This window comes from Trachinotus anak, unplaced genomic scaffold, assembly GCF_046630095.1.
Source record: "Trachinotus anak isolate AG129_WGS33_773 ecotype Australia unplaced genomic scaffold, CSIRO_AGI_Tana_v1 ptg000011l, whole genome shotgun sequence".
Taxonomy (NCBI): domain Eukaryota; kingdom Metazoa; phylum Chordata; class Actinopteri; order Carangiformes; family Carangidae; genus Trachinotus; species Trachinotus anak.
In genome coordinates, this window is record NW_027273862.1 from 13584775 (window position 1) to 13607486 (window position 22712).

The window sequence follows — 22712 nt, forward strand, 5'->3', positions numbered from 1 at the left end:
AAATATGATGTAAAATTACATAAAAGTGCTTTAAGAAGTCAAATGATTTAGCAGTGGCAATTCCATTCATACATGTTGATAATTCAAAAAAAATAATTAACTACTCCAACTTGTCTTGATATAAATTGGACATCCTTTCGTGTATAACATCCATACCAGCAGTTTTAGGTTCTTACTTTCTAGCTTCATGCTGTTCTAGAGTGCATTTACCATCATTCATCAGCTTAAAAAAATAAAACAAAATGACTTTCAAAGGATGAAGACATGGATAATCATATATGTTATAATAACAATTTGAAAATAGGAGGCTCATAAATATCTATAGCCTAAAATAAATAGCCAACTGACTGTATGTCAGTAAACAGCTAGGCAGCTGACTGCTGGTGTGAGGTGTCATCCAGGGGCCACACAGTGATCTGGTTGGAGCTGACTGGGCTCCTGCCACCCCCTTCTTCCCCCTTTTCTTCTTCTTATCTTTCTGCATGGGGTCTTGTTCCATCCCACACAGCATATTGTATTTATAACTCAGGCTCTTCCTCCTGCTCTCCCCTCTCCTTACCTCATCTCCCAATCACACCATCTTTTACCTCACTAGAAGAGCAGTCATCTCTTTGATATGACAACCTCACCATTCAGCAAGCGTCTCATTATGAGTGTCTATGATTAGCTCATGTGCTGTAGTCATGGTTATGACTCAATTCTTCATATTTCTGCCCTGTTGATCTTTCTTTAACCCCTCTTTTTGCCCTGAATCTTGTTTCCTCAAGCAGTGTATAAGTGGTGCAACCATGGGGGTCAAACATGCTATTCCAGAGACCAATGTAATGTGTGCTTGCTGACTTTTTTGTTTTTATTGTTTTTCTTTTCTATGGGCCTTAGCCTAGCTGGCAACTTGGAGGATCTGTAAGTGCAATAGGATGTAGGCAGGGTCAGTGGAAGCGAAAAGGATTTGGGTTAGTGGTAGTTAAAAGCATCACGGCTCCAGAAGGAATTTTCCTGCGTGTGAACTGTTACAGACGTCACAAATGTGGAAGAGATTTTCTGTACACTGGATATGTGGTAGGGTGTGGGTACATTATTCTAAATTGAGCTGTACTTTATTTATTGCAGTGAGGGACAGCATTGAATTGCAACTTTTATAGCGTGTATTGTTATCTGGACTGCCATAAAATAAAGACTGCCTTTGCTTCCTGTCTGCTCTGTAGCAGGCCCAGGCTCGCTAGATAGTTGTTTTGTGAAGCAGTGGCGTTGCACTAGTGATCTCACTGGTTTGCAAGATCTCTGCAGAGACACGCCTTCCAGGAAAAATAAGGGTTTTCCCGTCACAAGAATTTTCCCACCCACACACACCAACTTTGTGTTTTGTTTTGTGTCTGTTGCTGTTCACATGATTTTTGCTGAACTACAGTACAGCTATACAACAGATATGAAAGAAGAATTTAGTCAGTGGACTTTTAGGGTAAAGTTTGTTGGAATTGACAGTGACGGCAATGCTTGTTGACTAAATGAATCATAGTGAATGGAATGCAAGACAGAAAATGAGAGATTTTGGTTGATGTAAATCAGCATGTACTGCAAAGGAAGACTGAAGGAGAAAGCAATTCAAAAGGGAAAATGACACAATTTGTTTTATGATACTTGGATGTTATTGTGCCTTGATAAAAGCCAAGGGATCTCCACCATCTCTTCTAAATCTCTCAGCAAACAGATGATCCCAGTGAATGTATATCATAACCTCATCAATAGCCCACTAACATGAAAATACCGAACAAACCGATATAAGCTAGTGCTCAAACATCACATTGACTAAAACAGTGGTTCTCAAACTTCTCAAACTGGCATGCCCCCTCCAGAAACCAAAAAAAGTTCATGCCCCAGCCCCCATCACATAATTTTTTTATCACTCATTAAATGATAGGCAAAACAACTAACAAAAAAGGGATCCATGTTGAATTACATTGGATTAAAAGTCACCACAATAGCATCAGCAAACTCTTGTTTGTTTGCTTTCCCCACATGAATTATATTTATTTAACTAATTTTCACTCCATCGTTTTCTCTTGTTCATCCTGCTAAACTCACAAACTCTCAAACACACTCATGTTTATTCATGTTTAGCAGGCTACAGACTCTCCATATAGAAGAGTTGTTTCTGTCATCATCTGCTAGTTTTACAAACTGTGTCACCCTGAATACAAGTAAAAAATGAAGGAACAGAGGGTTAGACCTACAAATGTAGACATGTGGCCCTTCCTGGCATTTTCAGCCTCTTCCTAATATTTAATGAAATGCTTCTTTCCTTGAAAATTATAAGACATTATTTTGTAGCTGCAGGGTGGTGTTTTGATGTTAAACTATTATCAGCTACATTTGAATATGTCCAGTGATTTCTTCATGATCCTCACCGTTCTTCCAGTGTGTGGCTCTTTTCTCTCTCTTTGCTTCTTAGCAGTGCTGAATCTCTAATGGTTGTTGTACTTTACACTTTGGTGTGATTGACGTCAGCCAGGCTTCTCACTGGTCTCTTCTCATAAACCTGTGTGTGACATTCGGGCCCCACAGCATCTGACTGACAAGCATCATTACCGAGCAAAGCATTTGGCATTGACACCATAGGAACGTTGTTATCAGAATTCATATGAAAAGACCCTGACACCTTTCAGAGACCATTAACACGAGACACGCTCAGTATAAGGTCTTGAGTCTAGCTGTTTGTCAGGAATGTGACATCTTTGAGGTATCTGTAGCCGTCCCTACTATGTACACATTCACGTACACATCTCCACACAGTAACTTACACTGTGAGGGACCTGATGGAGTAATGTCACTGTGAATGACTTTATTATTATTATTATCACCAGTACAAGAGTGTGTTAAAAAAAAGTGCTGTGGTGATGGAGAAATTACCAATAACTGTAAAAAAAAAAAAAAAAAAAAAACTGCATTTGCATTTGTTGTTACAGTGACATTTTGAAATTATGATAAATGTTGATCATTTAATATAAAGTGGTAACAGAACTTTTTTATTTCTATTTTTTATTACACCTTTAAACCAGCAAGAATTGCCGCCTTCTTCATTTTCATGAGCTGTTTAGCTGTATTTCCTCTTCGCTTCATATTCTCTTTTCTCCCTTTCTTCCCTCCTTATGTCCAACAGATTCGCTACATTTCTCAGACACAAGGTTTGCCAGGAGAACATTTATTAAATGCGGGGACAAAGACGGCGAGGTTCTTTTGCAGAGAGTCTGACTCACCGTATGCAGCATGGAGACTAAAGGTGAGTGGTATTTACACACTCATAACAAGACAAGGTCAAAACCTAGTATGCGGCTGAACTGAGTATGGTCAGTGTGTCAAACAGAGGAAGTAGTTAAAAACTATTGTGGAACCCCTGTAAAAACTAACATCATCGTAATCGTATTTGCATTCATTTTCTTGCATTTTCCGAGCAGCCAGGAAACCAGGAAGGCTGGGTGAACGCCTGCAACAAGGGGTGTAGCCCTAACCCCATGGTTGGCACCAATACACAGCCCAGCCATACACTCGGTTTATATCTACTCTTATTTGAAAAAAAAGTCTCTGGTGACAGATGTCCTAAGTTGGCAACACTGCAGGCTGTAAACACCCCCCTGATAAAAACTGTTTGCGCCAAATCATTTTGGAAAAACAATGGTTAATGGGAAAGCTCAAACTCAGTCACATGGCATTTGACTGACCAAGGGCGGACATATGATTACTCACTCAGTCAGTCAATCAGGGAATATTTGTGATTATAGCAAATTAGTTGACTACCACTAATTCAAAACAACTAAACTCCACCCTTTTTTGCGTCACTAAAACATTAATGGTGAAAATCAAAGGCCAAACAAAGGCTGTAGTCCCTAATAAAGAAGCAGTGGTGTCTTTTTTTAATCAAACTGAAACATGCACAGAAGGGCTAAAGCCACATTCAGACAGACTTTTGCCCTGCAATAAAAGAATGCAAGGGGCTGCGTGAGTGAGCACTGTTTTGAGAGAGTTTTTCAGTTTCCTACATGAATTAACTCATTTATAAGAACCTAAACTTTTGAAATTATAACACAGCATGGCAACTGCTTTACTGAATTGAATACTTGCATCCTTACTAAACACTTTCTTTTTCTGTAGTCAACAGATGAGCATGAGACGGAGACAGGAATGAAATCAAAGGAAGCAAGGAAGTACATCTTCAGCTGTTTGGATGACATAGCGCACGTATGTTCGCCTGCTAAAACCACAATTTACTTAACAGGGTTTCAGAGGAAGTTCAACATCAAATGTTTATAGGATGTAGTTTACTAGGTCTTTACTGGAGGAAATATGTATGAACCGAAAAGAGCATACCCATCTTATTAGTGGGAAAGGAAAGAGCGCCTGTAAGCTAAACTTGCCTACAGTTAAATGCTACACCTAAATTTAAAAAAGAAGATTCAGGTTTCACTCAATATTCTCTGTAGAAACAGACCACAGGTGCAAATTCCCCATGCAGTCATCAATGCTTACTCAGGTCTGTACCATGATTCATAATGAATCATGATTTCTCATTCTCAGGAAGTTGCAGAATAGCCATTTACTGAGAATACTGTATTGTAACATTTCTCCTTTTACATATTTTTAAATACATTACTCTGTTAATAAATGGTTATTTTGACAAGACGTTTTAACAGTAAAACGATTGTATTGCAGGTGAACTTGGTGATGAATCTGGAAGGTTGTGACTTGCTGGCGGAGAAGGCAGACCGCCGGGAGTTTGTGGGCCTGCTGAAGAAGATGTTGTTGATTGATGCAGAGGAGAGGATCGCCCCTGCCGAAGCTCTCAGCCACCCCTTTGTGACGATGCAACACCTGCTCGACTTTCCCCATAGCAACCAGTGAGTCTGCTTTGCCTCAGGTTTTCAGACATATTGTCATTTTGACTTTCCTACATAGCTTGAACGCTCCATGTTTCTCTTTTGCCCATAGTGTTAAGTCATGTTTCCACATAATGGATGTTTGCTGGACTCGTCCCAGTGCATATGAGGCGGCCAACAGAAATAAAGGTCCTTTTGTCAGACCTGTGACCACAACCGCTGCTGCCTCAGTCAACAACCCCTTCAGCAAGATGACTGGTGTCCACGCTCAAGTAAGTCAATCAGGATGTGTTTACACCGTCATCTGCCATTTCCATGAACATGCACTGGGAGTTTTATGACAGTTACACACAGTAATTATTAGATCAGGGAAATCAAACCATTTTAAGACAAAATGAAAAAAATTGAATATTTGAATGATGGAATAATCACAGATGGTGTAGGTTAGTGACATGCAATGTGTTGTTCAGTTCATCTGCTCCTGTGAAGGCTGATCATGTAGACAATTTCCTCGCCTTTATTGCTTTCGTGTATGCTGACTTGCCTGTCTTATTGCGTCTTAGCACTGCTGTCATGGCAACAAAATCACGTCATGTTTCTGAGGTCATGGCAACGGTGCAAATCAGAGTTGTTGCCGAGGAGAAAAAAGGAGCTGACCCTTTTTTTGGCATTAGATCTTTATAATGCAGAACATCTCAGTCTATTCAAAAGCCACTTTGGTGAGGATGGAACATGAAAAGGTGACCAATTGTGACACATTACTTGTCATACAATGTAATGGTAATTACAATTGCTTTTCATCGCTACAAATATAAGGACAATATCAGAAGGCTCTCTCATTCCCATCCAGAATTGAAACTGGATGAAAGAACACACGTCTTGCACAATAGAACATCTATAATTTCTGTTTTCATTGAGCTGTATAGTAAATGGTAAATCTGTCTTGTTCAGGGGGATTTTAGAGGAAACACTGCAGCTTTTTTAGTATTATTCTCTGAAAGGCTGCTTTGTGTTTACTATCATGTGTATGGGGGCTGGGCTTCATGCAGGAGCTGTAGCAGAACAATATAGGCCTAGTTCTCGTTATTCAATAAATGTGATTATAGCCAGGCACGAGAGCAGCGTGAGTGGTGAAGCAGAGGCACATGCTTGACTGTTCTTTGTTTATTCCTTACGCCTGGCTCAAGGAGTAAGTTGTTTGACTGCCTTTTAGTTATCCAGCATCCAAGATTTGCCAATTGATTTAACAGTGTATGCATTTAAAAAGGTGTAGGGCTCTTATGCAATATCAACAGATCGAGAGCAGCACCTTAATGAGATTATATATATATCAATATACTTTCAATAATTTACTTTGCCCGTTTCAATCATTTTAATCATAGTGGCTCCATTTTTCAGGGAGCTGGTTAGTAAGAAAATGGGACCTGAATATGTTTTGATTCAGTACCTTGGAGTTGATTAGGCATGTGTTATAGGTTAAAATGATGATATGCTACAGTTGAGCCAAGTGAGCCACAATGTTTCACGAGAGGCCAGGGTTATGTCTTAAATTAGATGAACCCACTAATCTCTCAGTACTAGACTGGTTCTTGGGCTCTGTCTGGCTGAAAAACAGACTGTTCTTGACATAAATGTCGCCATCTACTGGCTCTTTAATTCTTTTGTTGATCAATTACATACCTCAGGATAGTCCAGTCATATGTCTTTTTTCTTTTTAAGGGGTTAGCCCCATCAGCCCCCTCAGTGATGCACCCTGGGATAACACTGCAGACAGGAAGTGGTCAGTTTGGATGCAACGATTCATTTCAACAGGCACTCATTCTATGTCCCCCAACCATTCAAGGTAGGATGTTAAAATCTTTATTTCTCTAGTTTATTATTCTTTCTGGTGGTTGGACTAAGTATCTTGAAGTAAAATATTTTCCTGTCCATTGTCCCTGCAGGAATCCCCACTAACACAGCTAAACCAGCTGGCTACTCTGTTCGAATGGAGGCTTCTGTGCCTCTGGTCACTCAAGCACCCCCCATCCAGCCCATACAAATCAGACCTGGAGTTATCACACAGGTAAGGGGTAGCAAGGACATGAATGATGACAGTAGAGGTCAGAGAATATAATTTAATAATCATTTACGATTAGATTTTTATTTTTTCTCACTTGGGATGACAAAAGTGAAAAAAAGAAAAAAAAACTAACCTAAACACTCTCTATGTGTGTGCACATGTGTGTTAATGAAAGTTCACATTTGATCTTTGATGTGTTATTAGAGCTAACTTCTTTGCTTCTCTGCACTTTCAACAGGCCTGGTCCAACCGTGCACAGCAGATCTTGATGCCCACTTGGCAGCAGGTGACATCAGTGCCCCCACCACCAACCACTTTGGCATCTGACACTGTGGCGGGTTCACAGAGATTGGGTGACTGGGGGTAAGCAATTTGTTTGGGTCTTTCAGGGGGTTACAGGAGAATGTTTTTTGATACATTGTCTATATTCTGGCATGATACGTGAATTTAGAGTTAAAATATATAGTATTTTATAAAACACTGTTTATTAGTGTTTTACTATTTTTCCTATGCTCACCCTGGGGAATGGCTGTACTGCTCTGATACAGCATACAGCGTGCTTGCTCCCCTGAATGTTAATGATCGATGACTCATACATGTCCTTTGGGACCAGTGACTGAGACCATTTTGTCAGTAATGGTGCTAAAGGCTTTTGGCTCAATTTGCAATGTTCTCTTTTCTTAATGCAGGAAAGTGCGTCCCCATGGTAACCATTACAGCTCCATGATTGCACACCCTCAGCCATTCTTAACCAACCAAATGACGATGTCCACCCACCAGCCAATCAACATAGGCATTGCACATGTGGTGTGGCCGCAACCAACTGCCAACAAGAGAGCCAAGCCTTGTGTGAACAGGTATGATACAAAGGCTTAGCCGTATGCAGTTACGACACGCATATGCACTTAAAGGTGTTTCCCCTTCCTGAATGTGATACATTTTCTTCCGTAGGGGCAGCAACTTCTCCCAAAACATGCACATCCAAAATTTAGCATGCCCGTCCCCAAAGATGGCTGATACAGCAAAGAATGTGGAGGAAGTAGTGGAGGAGAAAGCCAGATGCCCAGAGGAGGGGCACGCTGCTGGAGGGGAGCAAGGAACAAGGCAGGTGGAGGAAGATGATGAGGTGAGCTGCTGTAAAGTGGAGCCAGACTGTGAGGAGCTTTCAGTTTCACAGGAGCAGCGGCAGGCTATGGTGATCTCTGATCTAGCCAGCCCGACTGTTAGTGTCATCAGTATCAGCAGCGATGAGGAGGACAGCGCACAAAGACACACGATGGGGGAGTGAGTATTAAGATTCTTTCAAATCATATTTCTAACTTGGTTCTGAAATACCAGCATCTAATTGGTTGCTTTTATTTTTCTCTTTTTGTGTATGAAGATGTAAGGGTAGTGCAGATTGTGAGGCGTGTCAGAGCACTGTCAGCATGGAGAGAGTCTGTTCCCTCAGCAGTCCAGACAGCACGCTCAGCACCAGCTCCTCAGCCTCAGCCCAGTCTAGCACCTCACCCTGCAAACACCCCAACAGGTATGGTTAATGCAGCTGATTCAAACAAAGCTCCTACAAATGTTTTGCTTGGTTCCACCTTAGTTGCTACACCACAACAAAAAGAGACATCTTTAACTTCCCTCCTCACTGGTTGCCCTCTTGCAGTATGTCAGACGACGAGCAGGAAAGTGGTTGTGACACAGTGGACAGCTCGCCTGCTTCAGACACCTCTGGCCATAGCAACAGTCCATTCACGGAGAGACGCTACATCGCCGACAGCAACCAGAACCGCGAGCCCCGTGTTGCATGCGTTGCCCCAGAGACAGAGCCTGGCAAGCCAACAGTTCGTACTGTTGTGGTGCCTCCAATGAGGGTGCAGAACAACAACAACCCTGCTGTCAGTGAAACACCTGGCAACACAGGTAAAACTGGACATATGATGCACTGGGAACACATTTATTATGTTCCTTATTTAAATCTGACTCGAGTTGACATTATAATGTATATTCGCTGTCAACCCTACAGACAGAAATCTGACAGAAATCTGTGCTTTGTTAAATACTCAAGAGCTGAACAAGTGAAAGAGGCCAGCAGAGTATTATATCTAGGTTTCCTCAAACCTCTATGGTTGTATGAATAAACAGATGACAAGACACCTTTTCTCAGTTGCTGTGTCTGAAGTCTGATCTGATGGTGTTATCCACTCAGAAGACTAGTGAGTGCACGAGCAGGTCATGCTAGCTCAAAAATCCAGTCACTACTGCTGCTGTCTGCTCCACAGGTCACATGGTCTGGGATTACACTGTCTTAGTAGGCCACAGAGGTTCTCACAGGTGATTATGGGTGACCTGCCCTGACATATCTGCTCTGATCTCTGGAGTGGATATTTGTTTGCTGTCAACACTCCTTACTAAGGCTCCAGACTGACTCTGAGAGTCCCTGTATATGTGTGAATGTGCACTTCGTAAAGCCACATAAGACATGCGTAATTACTCCAAAATATTTAATGCCCTGATTAAAATATTCTAAACATGGATGTCAGTCAGAAAGCCCCAGCCATTTTCTGGATATCATCAACAAATAAATGTTTGAATGTTTCTTTCAGGTGTTAAAATGGAGTTACGCATGCTGTACGTGGGCTTTATAACAGCTGTGGTCAGTGGGACATTGCTGTCTTTTTCAGCAACATTGTCATTTAAGACTTCCCTTTTTATAGGTCTTTTAAAGTGGAGTAAAATCCTCAGTGAAAAATCATATCATATCATCTTTCATGTCAAAGGCGTCTCCCTCCCCAACCCTGAAACTATTGCATCTAAAGCTTCACATATAAGGGCACAGCTTGCCATTCTAGTCCTAGTGGGTGTATTTATAGCTGATGGTCTGACCCCACTATAAGCTCTATGAACAAGCTTAGTTACAAACCCCTCCCAGATCTTCCAAACATTTCTATTTATAATCTGGATCATATTCGGAGGACAGTTGACACTATGTTTATAAGTTTGGGACTGATCAAACACAGCTGAAATCACTGACAAGCCCACAAAGCCTCCTGCCACAAATGTTGCCATTTCTGCAGTTGTGGTCGGATCCGACCTCTGGTTGCATCTGTTTTTGCCTGTTATTTATAATGTGGTTGATAAGTTGGACACTAAATTGTCTGCATTGACATGTCATCTCCATTTCTCTCTGTCTCTCTCTCTTTGCCACTCTAAACGTGACATCCTTTTTCAGTCTTAGAGTCTTTATGCCCGTCCAAAGGGCGAGGCATTCTTGGGCGACAACATCACCACTCCACTCCCCTCCTCAACAGGCCGCAGAAGATCACCCCTGCATTCCAGCCCCAGCAACAGCAGCCTATAGGCTTTGGGCAGGTTAGCAAATTTAGTACACAATTACAAATATTACACACACACACACAGAAGCATGTAAACATATTTTTTTTACGTTCCACTTGTGAATGGTTATTGGTAGCAGAGGGACATTTGTGTGGCTGGTGAGACTTTGTGATGATTGAAGGTGGCAAAATATATATTTAATCTTCACAAGAAACCAGTTTGCATTAATAAAAGCACTCACCCCCCTAATGCACGGTCTAGGTTTAGTCACTGGCAGAGGTAATGCTTGTATGGATGGGCTGTCCCACTGAACACACTTGGCACTGCTTGTGGGAAGTCCCATTTTATAACACTGTCACGTTAAGTCATTGTATCCTGCATCTGTCCCTTTTTTCTGGAGTGTGAAGAAGTTGGCAAATGGTACCACAAAGTCCAAGCAGAGCAGCATCCAAGAACACACTTCACTGTAAATAGAACTTAATTCATCTCATTTGTCGCTAACAAATCTAGCAGCTATGCTCACAATTACCCAGTGGGTGAACATTACCAACTGTGTTTAAGGGTGAAGGGATTTTACTGTAATACTGGTTACTTACTGTGTTGCCAGTAACATTAAGCAAATGAATTGAACATTGTAATGTTATACATGCAAATTAAGATGAGGTGGATGTGATGATTGTTGCCAGCTGATAAGAGACACAGTACAGACATGCAAAAACATGGAAAACAGCAGCATCTAGTGGCTTGTAAAGTTTAATTCTGGTGTTGATGAAAAGGTTGAATCTGATCAGTCAGATACTTCTTCTCTCCTTCAGGTGCAGCATTTTGGTTCCTGCCATCAGGAATGGAACGGCAACTTTGCCCACCGGAGACCACAGGCCTATATCCCTCCCACCATGCATGGGCACACATTTACCCTGTCCCACAGCAGCCCAAATCACACTACGGGCCCCCACCCCCACCTTGGGGGCCATCCGCACTCCCAGCCCACCTTACTGTCCTATCCCCCTTCTGGTCCTCTGGTCACCGCTGCACCTGTGGCCCACCTCCTGGCTTCGCCTGGAACCTCTCGCCCCGTCCTCCAGCCCACCTACAGCATCTCCCACCCGGCAGGCATCGTGCATCAGGTTACAGTGGGCATCAACCCCCGGCTGCTGCCCTCCCCCACCTTGCACCCCCAGGGCCAATTCAAGCCCCTCTTTCCCCCGCACTCCTTCATTGCCTCGCCCGCCTACGCCAGTTTCCCTCTCAGCCCTACCAAAATAAACCAGTACCCTTACATCTGAGCATGGTTGCCCAGGTATCCTTCATACCACCTGAGGGCTAAGTTAGCAGGGCAAATTCTATCTTAAACCAGAAAACAACATGGTTTTCATTTCCAAAACCATGGCACAACCACAGAGAAAGCAAGCTATTTTTTGAATCATGTAGACTTGGGTGTAATTGAACTTCAAGCTTTAAAATAAGAGTTCCAATGGTTTGATTAGGGCAAAAATTAAGAAGGAAATAATGTATGAATGATTGAATGAAAGAATGAATGGGTAGTTAAACTCACACTTAATGTGTTTTGCACATTTGATATATCTTTGCATTGGATCTTCTACGAATACTCCTCAAAACAGGTAAATAATTGGGGTGGTGTTGAATAGTTAGACTTTGCACCCCTGATCCCAGCTATTTTTCTATATTGCCTTCTTGCGTGTGCAAGACACATCCATATTTGTAAAGCCATCCCAGTCTCTAGCTCTAGATTGACAGATGCACATGTTGTCCACAGTGTATGTCGTACTGCGTTTGAAGTATTTGTACCTTTTCGGTGTCTTTTGGTGTTAGCAATGTCAAGTCAATTAACCGATTTAAATAGGGTTGTTCCTCACGCTGCATGTGGTCTTGCATGAGCAAAAATGTAAACGGAAAGATGCATAGACGTTGCTCTAATTGTTTGTGTCACAAGACTCGCTGCATTGTATAACTGTCCCCAGCCATAGTGCCTTACATATTTGAGGTTGTTAATGTTACTACTTATATATGACTATATACATGAATATTAATGTACTGGACTGCAGCACTTGAAATTCCAATCAGTCGATGCATCCTATGTGTGAGTATATATATATGCACATGTGTATATGTCCATGCATAGCCTGCATGGATGTGATGTATCGCGGATAGCGGTGCTTATTTTTTGGAGTCAGTGTATATTTCAGTGTGTAGTGAGTAACTTTTCTGTTCTTTCAAGAAGAACAGCATGCTTTGCTGTTGCGAATGCTTGCTGTTTCATTAAAAATGTTCGTTTTTTTTTTTTTTTCATTCTCCCTATCCCGAATGAACTAGTGTACAAAGTGCAAGTACTGAGTATTGCTTAATATTTGATAATCACTTTCTATTTAGTGAAACCCTTATTACTAACAGTATTTGTACTGTTTGATGAAACTGCAATACAATCTAAATAGTCGTTGATTATTTTTCTTTTTCGTCTACGTATTTTCATTTTGAGTGTTTTCACTTTGTTTCTTAGATATTTAGAAGTGTGGTGGGCATGGCTTTGATTAGGTAAGGAAAAAATGCAAATTAACGGTATGGAATTTTCTAAGCCTGAGCAAACCATGCAGTATTTGATATACACACATATATGGACATATATTATAGAGCTAGACTATTTAGTACAGATGCTTGATAAGGTGTGAGTTAATTGTGTGCAATTCTCTCATTTATGCATGTGTGACAAAGTTAACTTTTTCCCTTTACATTATACCATTTGTTAAAGGCTTAAGGCTTATCGGTGTCAACTGCTTATTTTATACATTCCGTCAGGGAGGATATATACATATATATATGATGGAAGCACCAGTCTATATATATATATGTAGATATGCTGTGTGTGCATTTTTTCTGTTCATTTTACTAGTTATGTGTGTAATTTTTTTTGTCTTTAATTTTCAAATGAAGTTGCTTGTGCAGCACCAAAGACTGTAATTCATTTCCTGGGCAAGGTAGCTATTCTGTTCGCATAGACCTCAGTTATACTGTAGTTGTAGAATGGGGTTAAATTAAAACAAACAAACAAAAAAATTGTATTTAAAAATGGCCGAGGTTTTGTCTAGCTTATTGGGCAATTAATAAGTCGTATCATTTCTGTCTTGAATGTATCATAGATAAGCTGCTATATTATGATTGCCACTTCAATAGCTGTGAAATTAGGTGATTTCTCTGAGTTTAAACCTAGCGTTGCTATTTTTGTATAGGTCCCTAATTATCTGAAATAGAAGTGGTTTTGATTTTTGTGTTTTGCGTTCATATTTGGAGTGTCATTGTAACTACTGTATTGCTGATGATGAATATTAGTTGCATTTGTTGTTTCTCGGGGTGTGTGTTTTTGCATCAGTATTTTATCCTTATTAACCTTTCGGGCTCATCACTGCATATAAATGATGTATCGATGTAACTTAATTTTTTGTATGTTTTCATATTGACGTTTTGTACACATCTAAAGCTGTAGCTTGCAGGATTGATTTAACTTTTTCATTGTACGTATACGATATACTACCAGTTCTCTTTAGCGTGTTACAGGAGCACTGTGAGATGCCAGAAAAAAAAAAATCCATTGTGTTCATTGAAAAGCTTCTGTAATGTTTTCACCAGTCACACACAAACACACTCGCCACTAAGCACTCATACAGGTAGTTAGGCTTGTAAGGGTTTGGGTGATTAGACTGTGTGTCCAAAAATAAACTTAGCCCAATGTTTCTGTTTTCACAAATAATGTTTTACAACTTGTTTTACTGTTAAATTGATTTAAACAAATATTTATTGCAACTTTTTTATCTGTTCAATGTTATATCTGGCTAAAGTATCAGTTTCACAGTTTGTTATTCTAAACTGCCTTGTGTTCGGATCGCTCTCCCCTTTATGAGTGTCTCATATCAAAATGATGTTTTGTCAGTGCAAAACTGTGGCCATTGTCATGTGTTCCTTACTGAAATTGAGACAGTGTGAGCAGCACTGCGTATGTGCCTTGAGATTCAGAAAGTGAGAATTCAAGATGGTGATTCCTCACCACTTATTTGAGGAGGAAGGCACAGAGTACAATTACAGTCCGTTACCATGTAGACAGTCCTTTAACGGCCTCTCAACTAAGAATTGAAAAGAAAACACACACACACAAGACATACAAAATAGGACTTCATCACAGTGTCATTCCAGGGACTTGTACTCCTCTGATCACCTTGGAGACACGACACGAAAGAGGACATGTACACGGTGGTGGTTCTCCTCTTGTCAAAGATAGCCGCCACCACAGTCCCGCTGTGATAACACAACAGTATAACACACATGTACTCTTTGAATGATATGACACTCAACAATCTTTGGATAGTCACTCTGGCTGAACAGCAGATGCAATACTTTACATTGTGCGGTCATTGCACCACCAAGTGTTCTTAGATAATCTCCATGCTTTACATTACCTTGCATGTACACCTAAGTTGCTTCACTTTGTCTGCCTAGAAGCTGTCTGCTCAGAGCAGCTTTTCCATCGTGCAAGTTGAGGCTGAGCGGGAGTAACCAGAGCACAGCTGACAACAGTGGCTTTTTAAAATCAGTGGAGCCATGCTGTGTATGTCCAGGAATAGTCTATCTGGATGTTTATTATGTGCTCTGGATGGAAGTGGCTCTGTCGAGGAGATTATTGTGGTTTCTCTGCACAGTCAGTCATGAGTGCAATACTCCACATTTAAACACTGACATTGATATGGTTGTATGTTTTTTGATAGCTTTTTTTCTTACCTGTATGCTTTACTGATCATACTCAAGTATCATTTTGGGAAAGAAAGCTTATGACGACAAGGCATGAACTTGGCAGAGTAGTGCTTGAAATAGTTCCCCTATAAGAAGCATGTGAAATGTAATCTGTGTTTTGATTCCTCCAAAGGTATTCACCAGCAATGCGCCTGTATAACTCTCCAGTACTTGTTTAGGAAAAAAGAATGGATGCAAGAGGAGAGAACTCTTAAAACTGTTTTTAATTTTTCACACAATTGACACTTTGGTTTATGGATAACTTTTTTTTTCTTTTTTTTTTGAGGATTCATGTAACATTTAACAGATAAAACAGTCGTTTGTAAAATGATTACTATTAAAGTTATGACTTTGATATCAGAAAAAAATCCTTTGCTGCGATATTATCCTTTAGAGATGTTAATTCAGGGTCTGTATTAGTCTCAATGTGCTACTGTGTTACTCTTTGATTTGATTTGATGAGGTTTGTTTTACTCAAGCTTATTTACAGTTTTCTGGTCATCTATCAATTTCAGAGTTAATTCACACTGCAAGTTATGGAATCATCTGTTTAGATTGCTCATCAAATAGACTTGATTATGAAATCTGAACTGTTACTGTTTTAATACCTGTAGATTTTATGTGGCTTTGTTTTTTTGTTTTTTTTTTCATTTTTGTTTCATTTGCTTTTTTTTTTAAATTTTATTTTGTGCTACACTAGTTTGCCATGTAGCAATTGCACTGTGCAATATTTACAGTATGAGGACTGGGAAAACTAACTCTATGGATGTGATGTCTCTTTACAGTTTGCGATAGTGTTTCCTCTCTAGTTCTCAGTGATTTAGGTGTGACCAAGCCTTCTCTACTTTGTCACATTAAGCGGGTTTTCCAGGTGACTCTTTTGGTGAGTGTCAAAATAAGACTTTATGGTGTATTATTGTTAAGATTCACTTTGAATTAAAAAAAAATCTATTGATGCAGATTTTTCTGACTTGGTCTCTTCCATCATTTACATTCATGCAGGTGCCTTTCTTTTTCTTGCCTCTGTTGTATGGACATCAACTGGACAAAAAAATCTTACTGATAATATTTCAGTTTGTGCACTGTATTCTTGAACAACTCTGACACATCTACTCCAGTGAGTTTCAAACCCTTAGTGACATGAGAAGCTCTGCAAGTAATTGTTATTCCACCATTGGTTTAATTTCATTTGGTTATAAACAGCATACACATAACTTGGCAAAATAGTCATGATCCTATATGGGACACATTGGATTAATCTGTTATTTTTTGATCAATCCTTCAGTGTCTAAAATGGCAGAAAAGGCTGAAAAATTGCAAGGTCGCAAATGTCTTGTTTTCGAGATCCAAAGGTTTTTGATTTACCATTGTGCAAAACGTGGAAAGGAAGTAAATCCTAACATTTGAGGAACTGGAGTCAGAGATGGTTTGATATTTTTTAACAATGAATCAACTAACAAAATTGTTAAGGATTGATTGTTATATATGTTTCAGCTCCACATATGACAAGCAAAAGGGAAATTTGAACATGCAATTCCACGATGCCTGGGCACCACCCCATGTATTGATAAATATCATGTGATATTTTAAAAAGCTATATAACAGCTACTAAATGGACCTTGGGATAAGATTTGAGTTTTTCTCAAATGAGAGATATGTGTGAGCACTTTACTGTTAACCTTGGCTTCATGTAATACATATAATAATTATTATTATTACTAAAAACAATATGCCATTATTTTCAAGTTTAAGTTAAATGAGGTCTGTCTGGCTGTGAAAATTGCTTTGGGGCCCTTAGCATGGCCAAACTTGGGGAGCCTCAATCTCTCCATCTGCAAATCAAAAGCACAGCCCAGTGGTTTTCTGAGTCTGGGGTGACATCTTGTGGAGCTGAAGCGGTACAACACACCGCAGTTGTCGCCACACAATTGAATGATCCGGTAGTAACTGCTGTGACCCCTCAGGACGGACGCTACATACCTAGTAGCAGAGGTGAAGCACTGTGCAGCCGTGTGCCCTTGCGCATATTAATCCACAATGTGTGTGTGAGTGACCAATGAAAAATGCCCCTGCCTCACACGGAGCTGTGCCTTGTCTTGTACACCCAGCAGAGGTCGTCCTGCAGACTCGCTCAGCTTTGGCTTTCTCCAGACAGTTAACAGCATCGCTCGCTATGACCGTATGTGACCACTGTCCACCGGCAGCGGCATCTCTACGTTTGCCACTGAAACGTCGCCTGAGCACGTCTAAGTGTCTGTCGTCGCTCTGCGGCGGGTCCGACTGAGGCAGCCGAGCAGCGCGCAGCTAAATGCCTAACCTCTGGCAAAGTGTGCGCGTCGCTCTGCGCCACACGCACGGCGATGATGGGTGGACCGAGCGGAGAGGAGCGATAGGGCGCATTTCTTGATTTCCCTTCACTGCCGCTCCCCCACCCCATCACCAACCCTCACCCCCCCCACCACCACCTCCCACCCCCCAACACACACACACACACACACACACACACACACATACACACATCCAGCCCTGGACACACGACGAGACCGCGGGACGCGTTGTGTTTCCCCGCTCACACACGAGGATTGATCCAATGTATTATTTACGACCGAACCTTCAGCAACTTATCCACTGGATATGGCTCCCGGTTTGAGGAGTGGGCGGACAGGTCACCCCAAAGTGGTGGCGACCGGCGGAGCGGACCCCGGTGGGTGCCCGCCGCAAAGGACGGATGCCGGAGGAGAGGGGAGATGTTTGAGGAGCAGGTGGCGAGCCGGAGCAGCGGGGATGCTTGCAAACTGTCTGCTGTCTGCGGGAATGCTTTCACTTCTTGTCCGATGCGCTTTGGCCGCAGAGGGTAAGCACACCGCCGAGCTGCTGTAGCCCCTCTGAAACACTTGCTGATTTGTTGCATTACCCTCTGTCACATCCACAGCGTAACCTACGATTAACATCTATTATAAACAGTTGGAACGCAATGGGTGGAAAAAAAGGGGGTCCTTTGTTCCACACTGGCAGCGTTTTGTAATCCACACATTTATTGCTGCTGGGTGCGTGATTCACGGGCTGCATGGATGGAGCTGCGGTCGGCTGAATATCATGTTTTAGTGAGGGATGAGCTGAACTATCTGTGGTCCATCGCCACAGGCATCACCATAAGCTCTCTACATGTGTGTAGACGGTTTTGCATTGGAATTTGCGCATGGCAGGGTGTATGTCCGAACAGCTTTTCCTCAGGATTAATTCCCTCACTGACCAGCGCTGACATGATATGCTGTGGGAGGGATGGTGTTGCTGCTGGACTGCACAGGGTTTGCTTGTATGTGATGTAACTCTCTCTCTCTCACCCACTAATCTTTGCACCTGAGCCTGAAGCCAGTCAACTCTTTTTTTTTGTCTCACCGACCAGGTTGCACTGCACTGAATCTATGCTTCTTCTCTGCAGCTGGACTCATTATGAACCATCTCAGCCTCAACTTTCAAGAATTTGGGATCAATAAAGTAGCTCTATCCATCTTTGTCTCCCAACTTCGCTTCCCTTTTTGTCCTGCAATTTGGCAATTCATTTGGGTTGTATTTCCATGACAGAGGTTATTAAACGTTATTATTGTGTGTAATGAGCTTTAGGGGAGTTATTTTGGGAATGCAGTGCAGTCACAGGACAGTCAGTGTTTCAGAGCATCTGGGTCAGCACTAATGACACACATACTGTAGCCCACTGTAGGTTTGTCTGTCTCTGGCGGCATGCGAGGCAGCTGGGGTAAGGTTGGCCGACATAGCTGTCCTTCAGCCTTGAAAGAAAAAGGCTTGACTCAAAAAGACGATCACTCTCTGCATTTGCACTGCATTTGTGTGACTATTTACACCACTTGAGTATAGATGGGTTTGAAACTCTCCGTGTGACCGCAACTTGGAAATCGAGGTATTCTTTGCAAAGTGTCAAGTGTGTATATCCAACAGTATCTCCATCACCCCTCTCCTATCAGCAGACTGTGATGTAGTGGCTGTGGTCTCACCTCTGCTGATGCACTGCTACAGTAGCAGAGTCTCCTCATCCTCGCCCCCCCCTCCCTCTCACAGTCAGCACATCCATTCTTAAACACATGAGCCCAGCAGCAGCAGCAACAGCACCCGAGCTATACAGCACATACTTAGTGGAGGAGGCACACCAGTACTTTTATTGTTCAATCAAGGGGCAAGAAACTGTGAACCTGGACTGTGGTCCTTTGTGTAGATAGAAGAGCTGGTGTAGAATGAATGTAGGATTCTGTGGTGACTCTGTGTGAGTGTTAACAATAGCCTGCATGCTGTCTTGTAGCAGTGTTACTGGTTTGAAGTCTGGAAGATGCACTCTTAAGCTGAGAAAAATTATCCTGGGTTTTCTCACAGTCACATTGTGTATCCTTTTCATCATAAACTTGTGATGTAAACCAGTAAATCTGGGAGAAGAGCAGCCCTCATCACTACACTATGGATTTTGTTTATTTGAGTGCAAGCATATGGAGTCACAAGACACTGGACAATGTAGGGTCCACAAATTGAAAAAAAAAATTGAAACAATTCAGTTTACATAACAGAAATGTTCTATTATGTCTCTGCCATGCATTTTTTGGTAAATCTCACCAAAAACAAAATCTCCTCATTAAAGAGAAAATTCAATTTAAAATTACATTTTTCACCCAGATGATTCCTCAAGCCACTGTGCACTCGGCAGTGAAACACAAAATATGTCCAGTTACTGATTCACTGATTCAGTCTTTAGTGCCACAGTAATCAATGGCCTCATATTACCTTACATAAAAAAATATTCCAATCAGTCCTATGCAGTGAACTCTACTTCTTTGCATCCCTGCTGTTCAGTAACACTATTACACATCAAACCTCACTCAGCCATACAGCCACAAGAATGAATATCAGAAGGCTTTCTGCTAATATTGACAATACATCATGATATGCCTTTAGTTGGAGAAATTACATTTCATAAATTTGTTGGAAAACAAACTTGTAAATAATAATAAATAATAAAAAATACATAAAGTTTAAGTTTACACTTGTCCTTCGTAATAGCTCTCCACAAATGTATTAAAATGCACTCTGGCATTAACTTTGCATGTCATGTTGCCTGCTCATGCTCACTGGCTGAACTATCAAACACGAGAGTTAGAATGATGAATGGGCCAGTCTGATATATTGGCAACTAACAATACACTGCAGTGCAGAAATGCCAAACTAGGTTTGAAGTAATGTAGAATTTACTGTCACAGTTACATAGTTTGTCCACCGGAGAGTATTGACAAGTTGATTTTTCAATTGGAAACCCTGCAGCATTTGCTGTATATCTTGGTCACATTTTGTAAAAACCTGGAAAAAAATCTAAGGGATTGTGTCAAGATTATTTGTTCATACTAAAGAAAGATCGCTACTGGCCAATACATTTTTTAAACCCATAAATGTCAATAACAGTATCAGTTGGGCTCTACTGCTCTGTTTGTGTGCATACATTTGTGAGTGTGTGTGTGTGTGCATAAGGTGTACTGAATGAAAAACATCCTCAATTTGCTGTGAGCTGCTAATATCCAGAGTCAAAGCATCCTCCCTTAATGTGTGGAACCAGTACAACGTGTAGTTTCTATGGGAACACCAATTTTTGTCCAGCAATAACAAATTTCCCCTTTAAACCCTTCAACAGTCAGCAGAGTAGAGGACAGTGCAGGGTGCAGTGCCATGTGGGATCCTGAGTAATTTTGGCTGCAGAGATGAAGCTTTTTCATGCAGCCAGATTGATCTTTAATTAACTCGCAGAATCTCTTGTCTGGTTTATTGCTTTCTTATTAACACAGCTGGTGAAATGACGTTCAGCAAGAAGCTCGAGGACACACAGAAGAGCAAGCTAAGCGAAGGAATATTTGGTCCTTCTGACGTCAGCTGTTTTTATTTCTATACAATCACAACCCAACCGTTGCTTTTGAGTGCTGACAGCTTGATTTGATGGGGGTTAACCTCACAGACCTCTGGCTGTATGAGATGCCGTCCCTGAGCTGTTGCCAGTCATCACTTTCTGCTTAGGAATTCATTGAAAGGAGTCATGACAGTAAGATTCAAAGCCATTTCCTATTTGCAGTGTGGTCTGGGGTTTTTACCCATAAAATGACTATTAATGTGCATCAAATGACCAGTGAGCTGCACATCACCACACTATTTGTGGTTTGCCTCTGGTTTTTAACGTGCCGACCTGTTTGCTTTTCTTGTTTTCTTGCAGTTTTCATTTCCCTCTGTCTAGATTAGCCTTTTCAGGGCTGTCACGTTGGTTAATGTTGAAATAACGTCCAGGAATTGGTTTTAAAAACCAGCAACCATGACTCACCCTGGGTCTGATGACCTGTCTGCATCAGCTCTGGGTTTTTAGGAGCAGATAGTGGTGATGATTTTTCTGTCTGTTGTTTGTTTCGTTTCATCTCATTGCAGTGATTTACTGAACCACTCACTCATGTTGTGGGTAAGCATGTCAGAAGGACTAAAGATGTATGTGCCTATGTGTGTGCACAGTCAAATAGGTGGTTTCTCCTTAGGTAGAGCTCTGTGAGTCTTGTCACGTCAGTCATGATGCCCGCAAAAGTCTTTGTGAACAGACAGATATCAAATTAGTTAATTTACAAAAACCAGTCATGTTTTTTTTTTTTAAAGAATTGTTTATAGTCTATTCCCATCTCCATCTGCTTTCTTTAGCATGCTATGAAGCTGTTTCGACACGAAGACAGTGTGAGTTCTGTTCAACATTATCCAAGAACTCAAGTGCCAGGAATGAAAATGCTGAAAAGGCAGAAAGAGCGTGTTATCCAGTAATCAAAATATATTTGTACTGGTAATTATTTTGTTATCCATCCTTGCTATAACTTACTCCCGGGCCACATGTAGTCTGTGTCTGTCAGATCTTAAAGAAAGTCAAAAGGTTTGCAGTCATCTGTCCTTCACCGCTGTAGACGAAGCAGGGACCACTTCTACATCACATAGATGTAGTCATAAGAAAGGCAAACAGGCTTCTAATTAGTATCGCGGACCATCTGTCACGCATTATCCCTCATACAGTTCAGTGCAATCAGGGAATATTGTGTTTGTGTGGTGTGCATGTGTGTGTTATGAGCTATCTCCAAATTTCCCTCCAGTATCTCTCTGTACCTTTGTGCCTCTGTTTTCTCGTCTCTCTCTCCTGTGTCTCTCTGTGTGGTGGCTGTTAGGTGCAGGCTGATGGCAGACATAGGCTTGACTCTGCTGCTGCTGCTGCTTGAGAAAGGACAGCAGGCTGTCTGATTTATTGAGACACACTGTATAATACAGCCCACTGCTCTGCACGAGGCCACTGTTCATCACACTGCATCACACTGGACCGCAGCAGTAGACGGCATGAGATGTCCGATTCTCTGGGAAATTTAGAAATGTCCAATTCTAAGAAGCAACTCACCACTATGTTGGACTGCCCCCATCTGAAGTGAATATATATTGCATCATGTTTTGTGAAACTTTTAAACTATATAAACATGCAAACCTGGTAGTCAACCTTTAATTTGGCCTTTAATTTGAAAATGAGAGTATAAAATGTGCTATTTATCTCATCTTAACAACTGCAGCAAAGCTACGAGGAGAGTCAGGGAGATGTCAGTCAAGCT

At 41.3% G+C, this 22712-nt stretch overlaps 2 protein-coding genes across 5 annotated transcripts in view; both read left to right on the forward strand.

Moving 5' to 3' along the window:
* hipk3b (homeodomain interacting protein kinase 3b) overlaps positions 1 to 16012 on the forward strand; it is a 41357-nt gene extending 25345 nt beyond the window's left edge. For both annotated transcript variants that reach the window (XM_071488215.1, XM_071488216.1), the window contains exons 4-16: positions 3158 to 3277; positions 4147 to 4233; positions 4705 to 4889; positions 4981 to 5140; positions 6588 to 6711; positions 6812 to 6933; positions 7169 to 7293; positions 7620 to 7787; positions 7882 to 8214; positions 8312 to 8458; positions 8585 to 8841; positions 10151 to 10290; positions 11070 to 16012. In XM_071488215.1, the coding sequence (XP_071344316.1) occupies positions 3158 to 3277; positions 4147 to 4233; positions 4705 to 4889; positions 4981 to 5140; positions 6588 to 6711; positions 6812 to 6933; positions 7169 to 7293; positions 7620 to 7787; positions 7882 to 8214; positions 8312 to 8458; positions 8585 to 8841; positions 10151 to 10290; positions 11070 to 11540 (2439 nt within the window). In that variant the 3' untranslated portion in view covers positions 11541 to 16012. The remainder of the gene's footprint in view (positions 1 to 3157; positions 3278 to 4146; positions 4234 to 4704; positions 4890 to 4980; positions 5141 to 6587; positions 6712 to 6811; positions 6934 to 7168; positions 7294 to 7619; positions 7788 to 7881; positions 8215 to 8311; positions 8459 to 8584; positions 8842 to 10150; positions 10291 to 11069) is intronic.
* Positions 16013 to 17027: 1015 nt separating this feature from the next.
* kiaa1549lb (KIAA1549-like b) overlaps positions 17028 to 22712 on the forward strand; it is a 60554-nt gene continuing 54869 nt past the window's right edge. For all 3 annotated transcript variants that reach the window (XM_071489763.1, XM_071489765.1, XM_071489764.1), the window contains exon 1: positions 17028 to 17905. In XM_071489763.1, the coding sequence (XP_071345864.1) occupies positions 17686 to 17905 (220 nt within the window). In that variant the 5' untranslated portion in view covers positions 17028 to 17685. The remainder of the gene's footprint in view (positions 17906 to 22712) is intronic.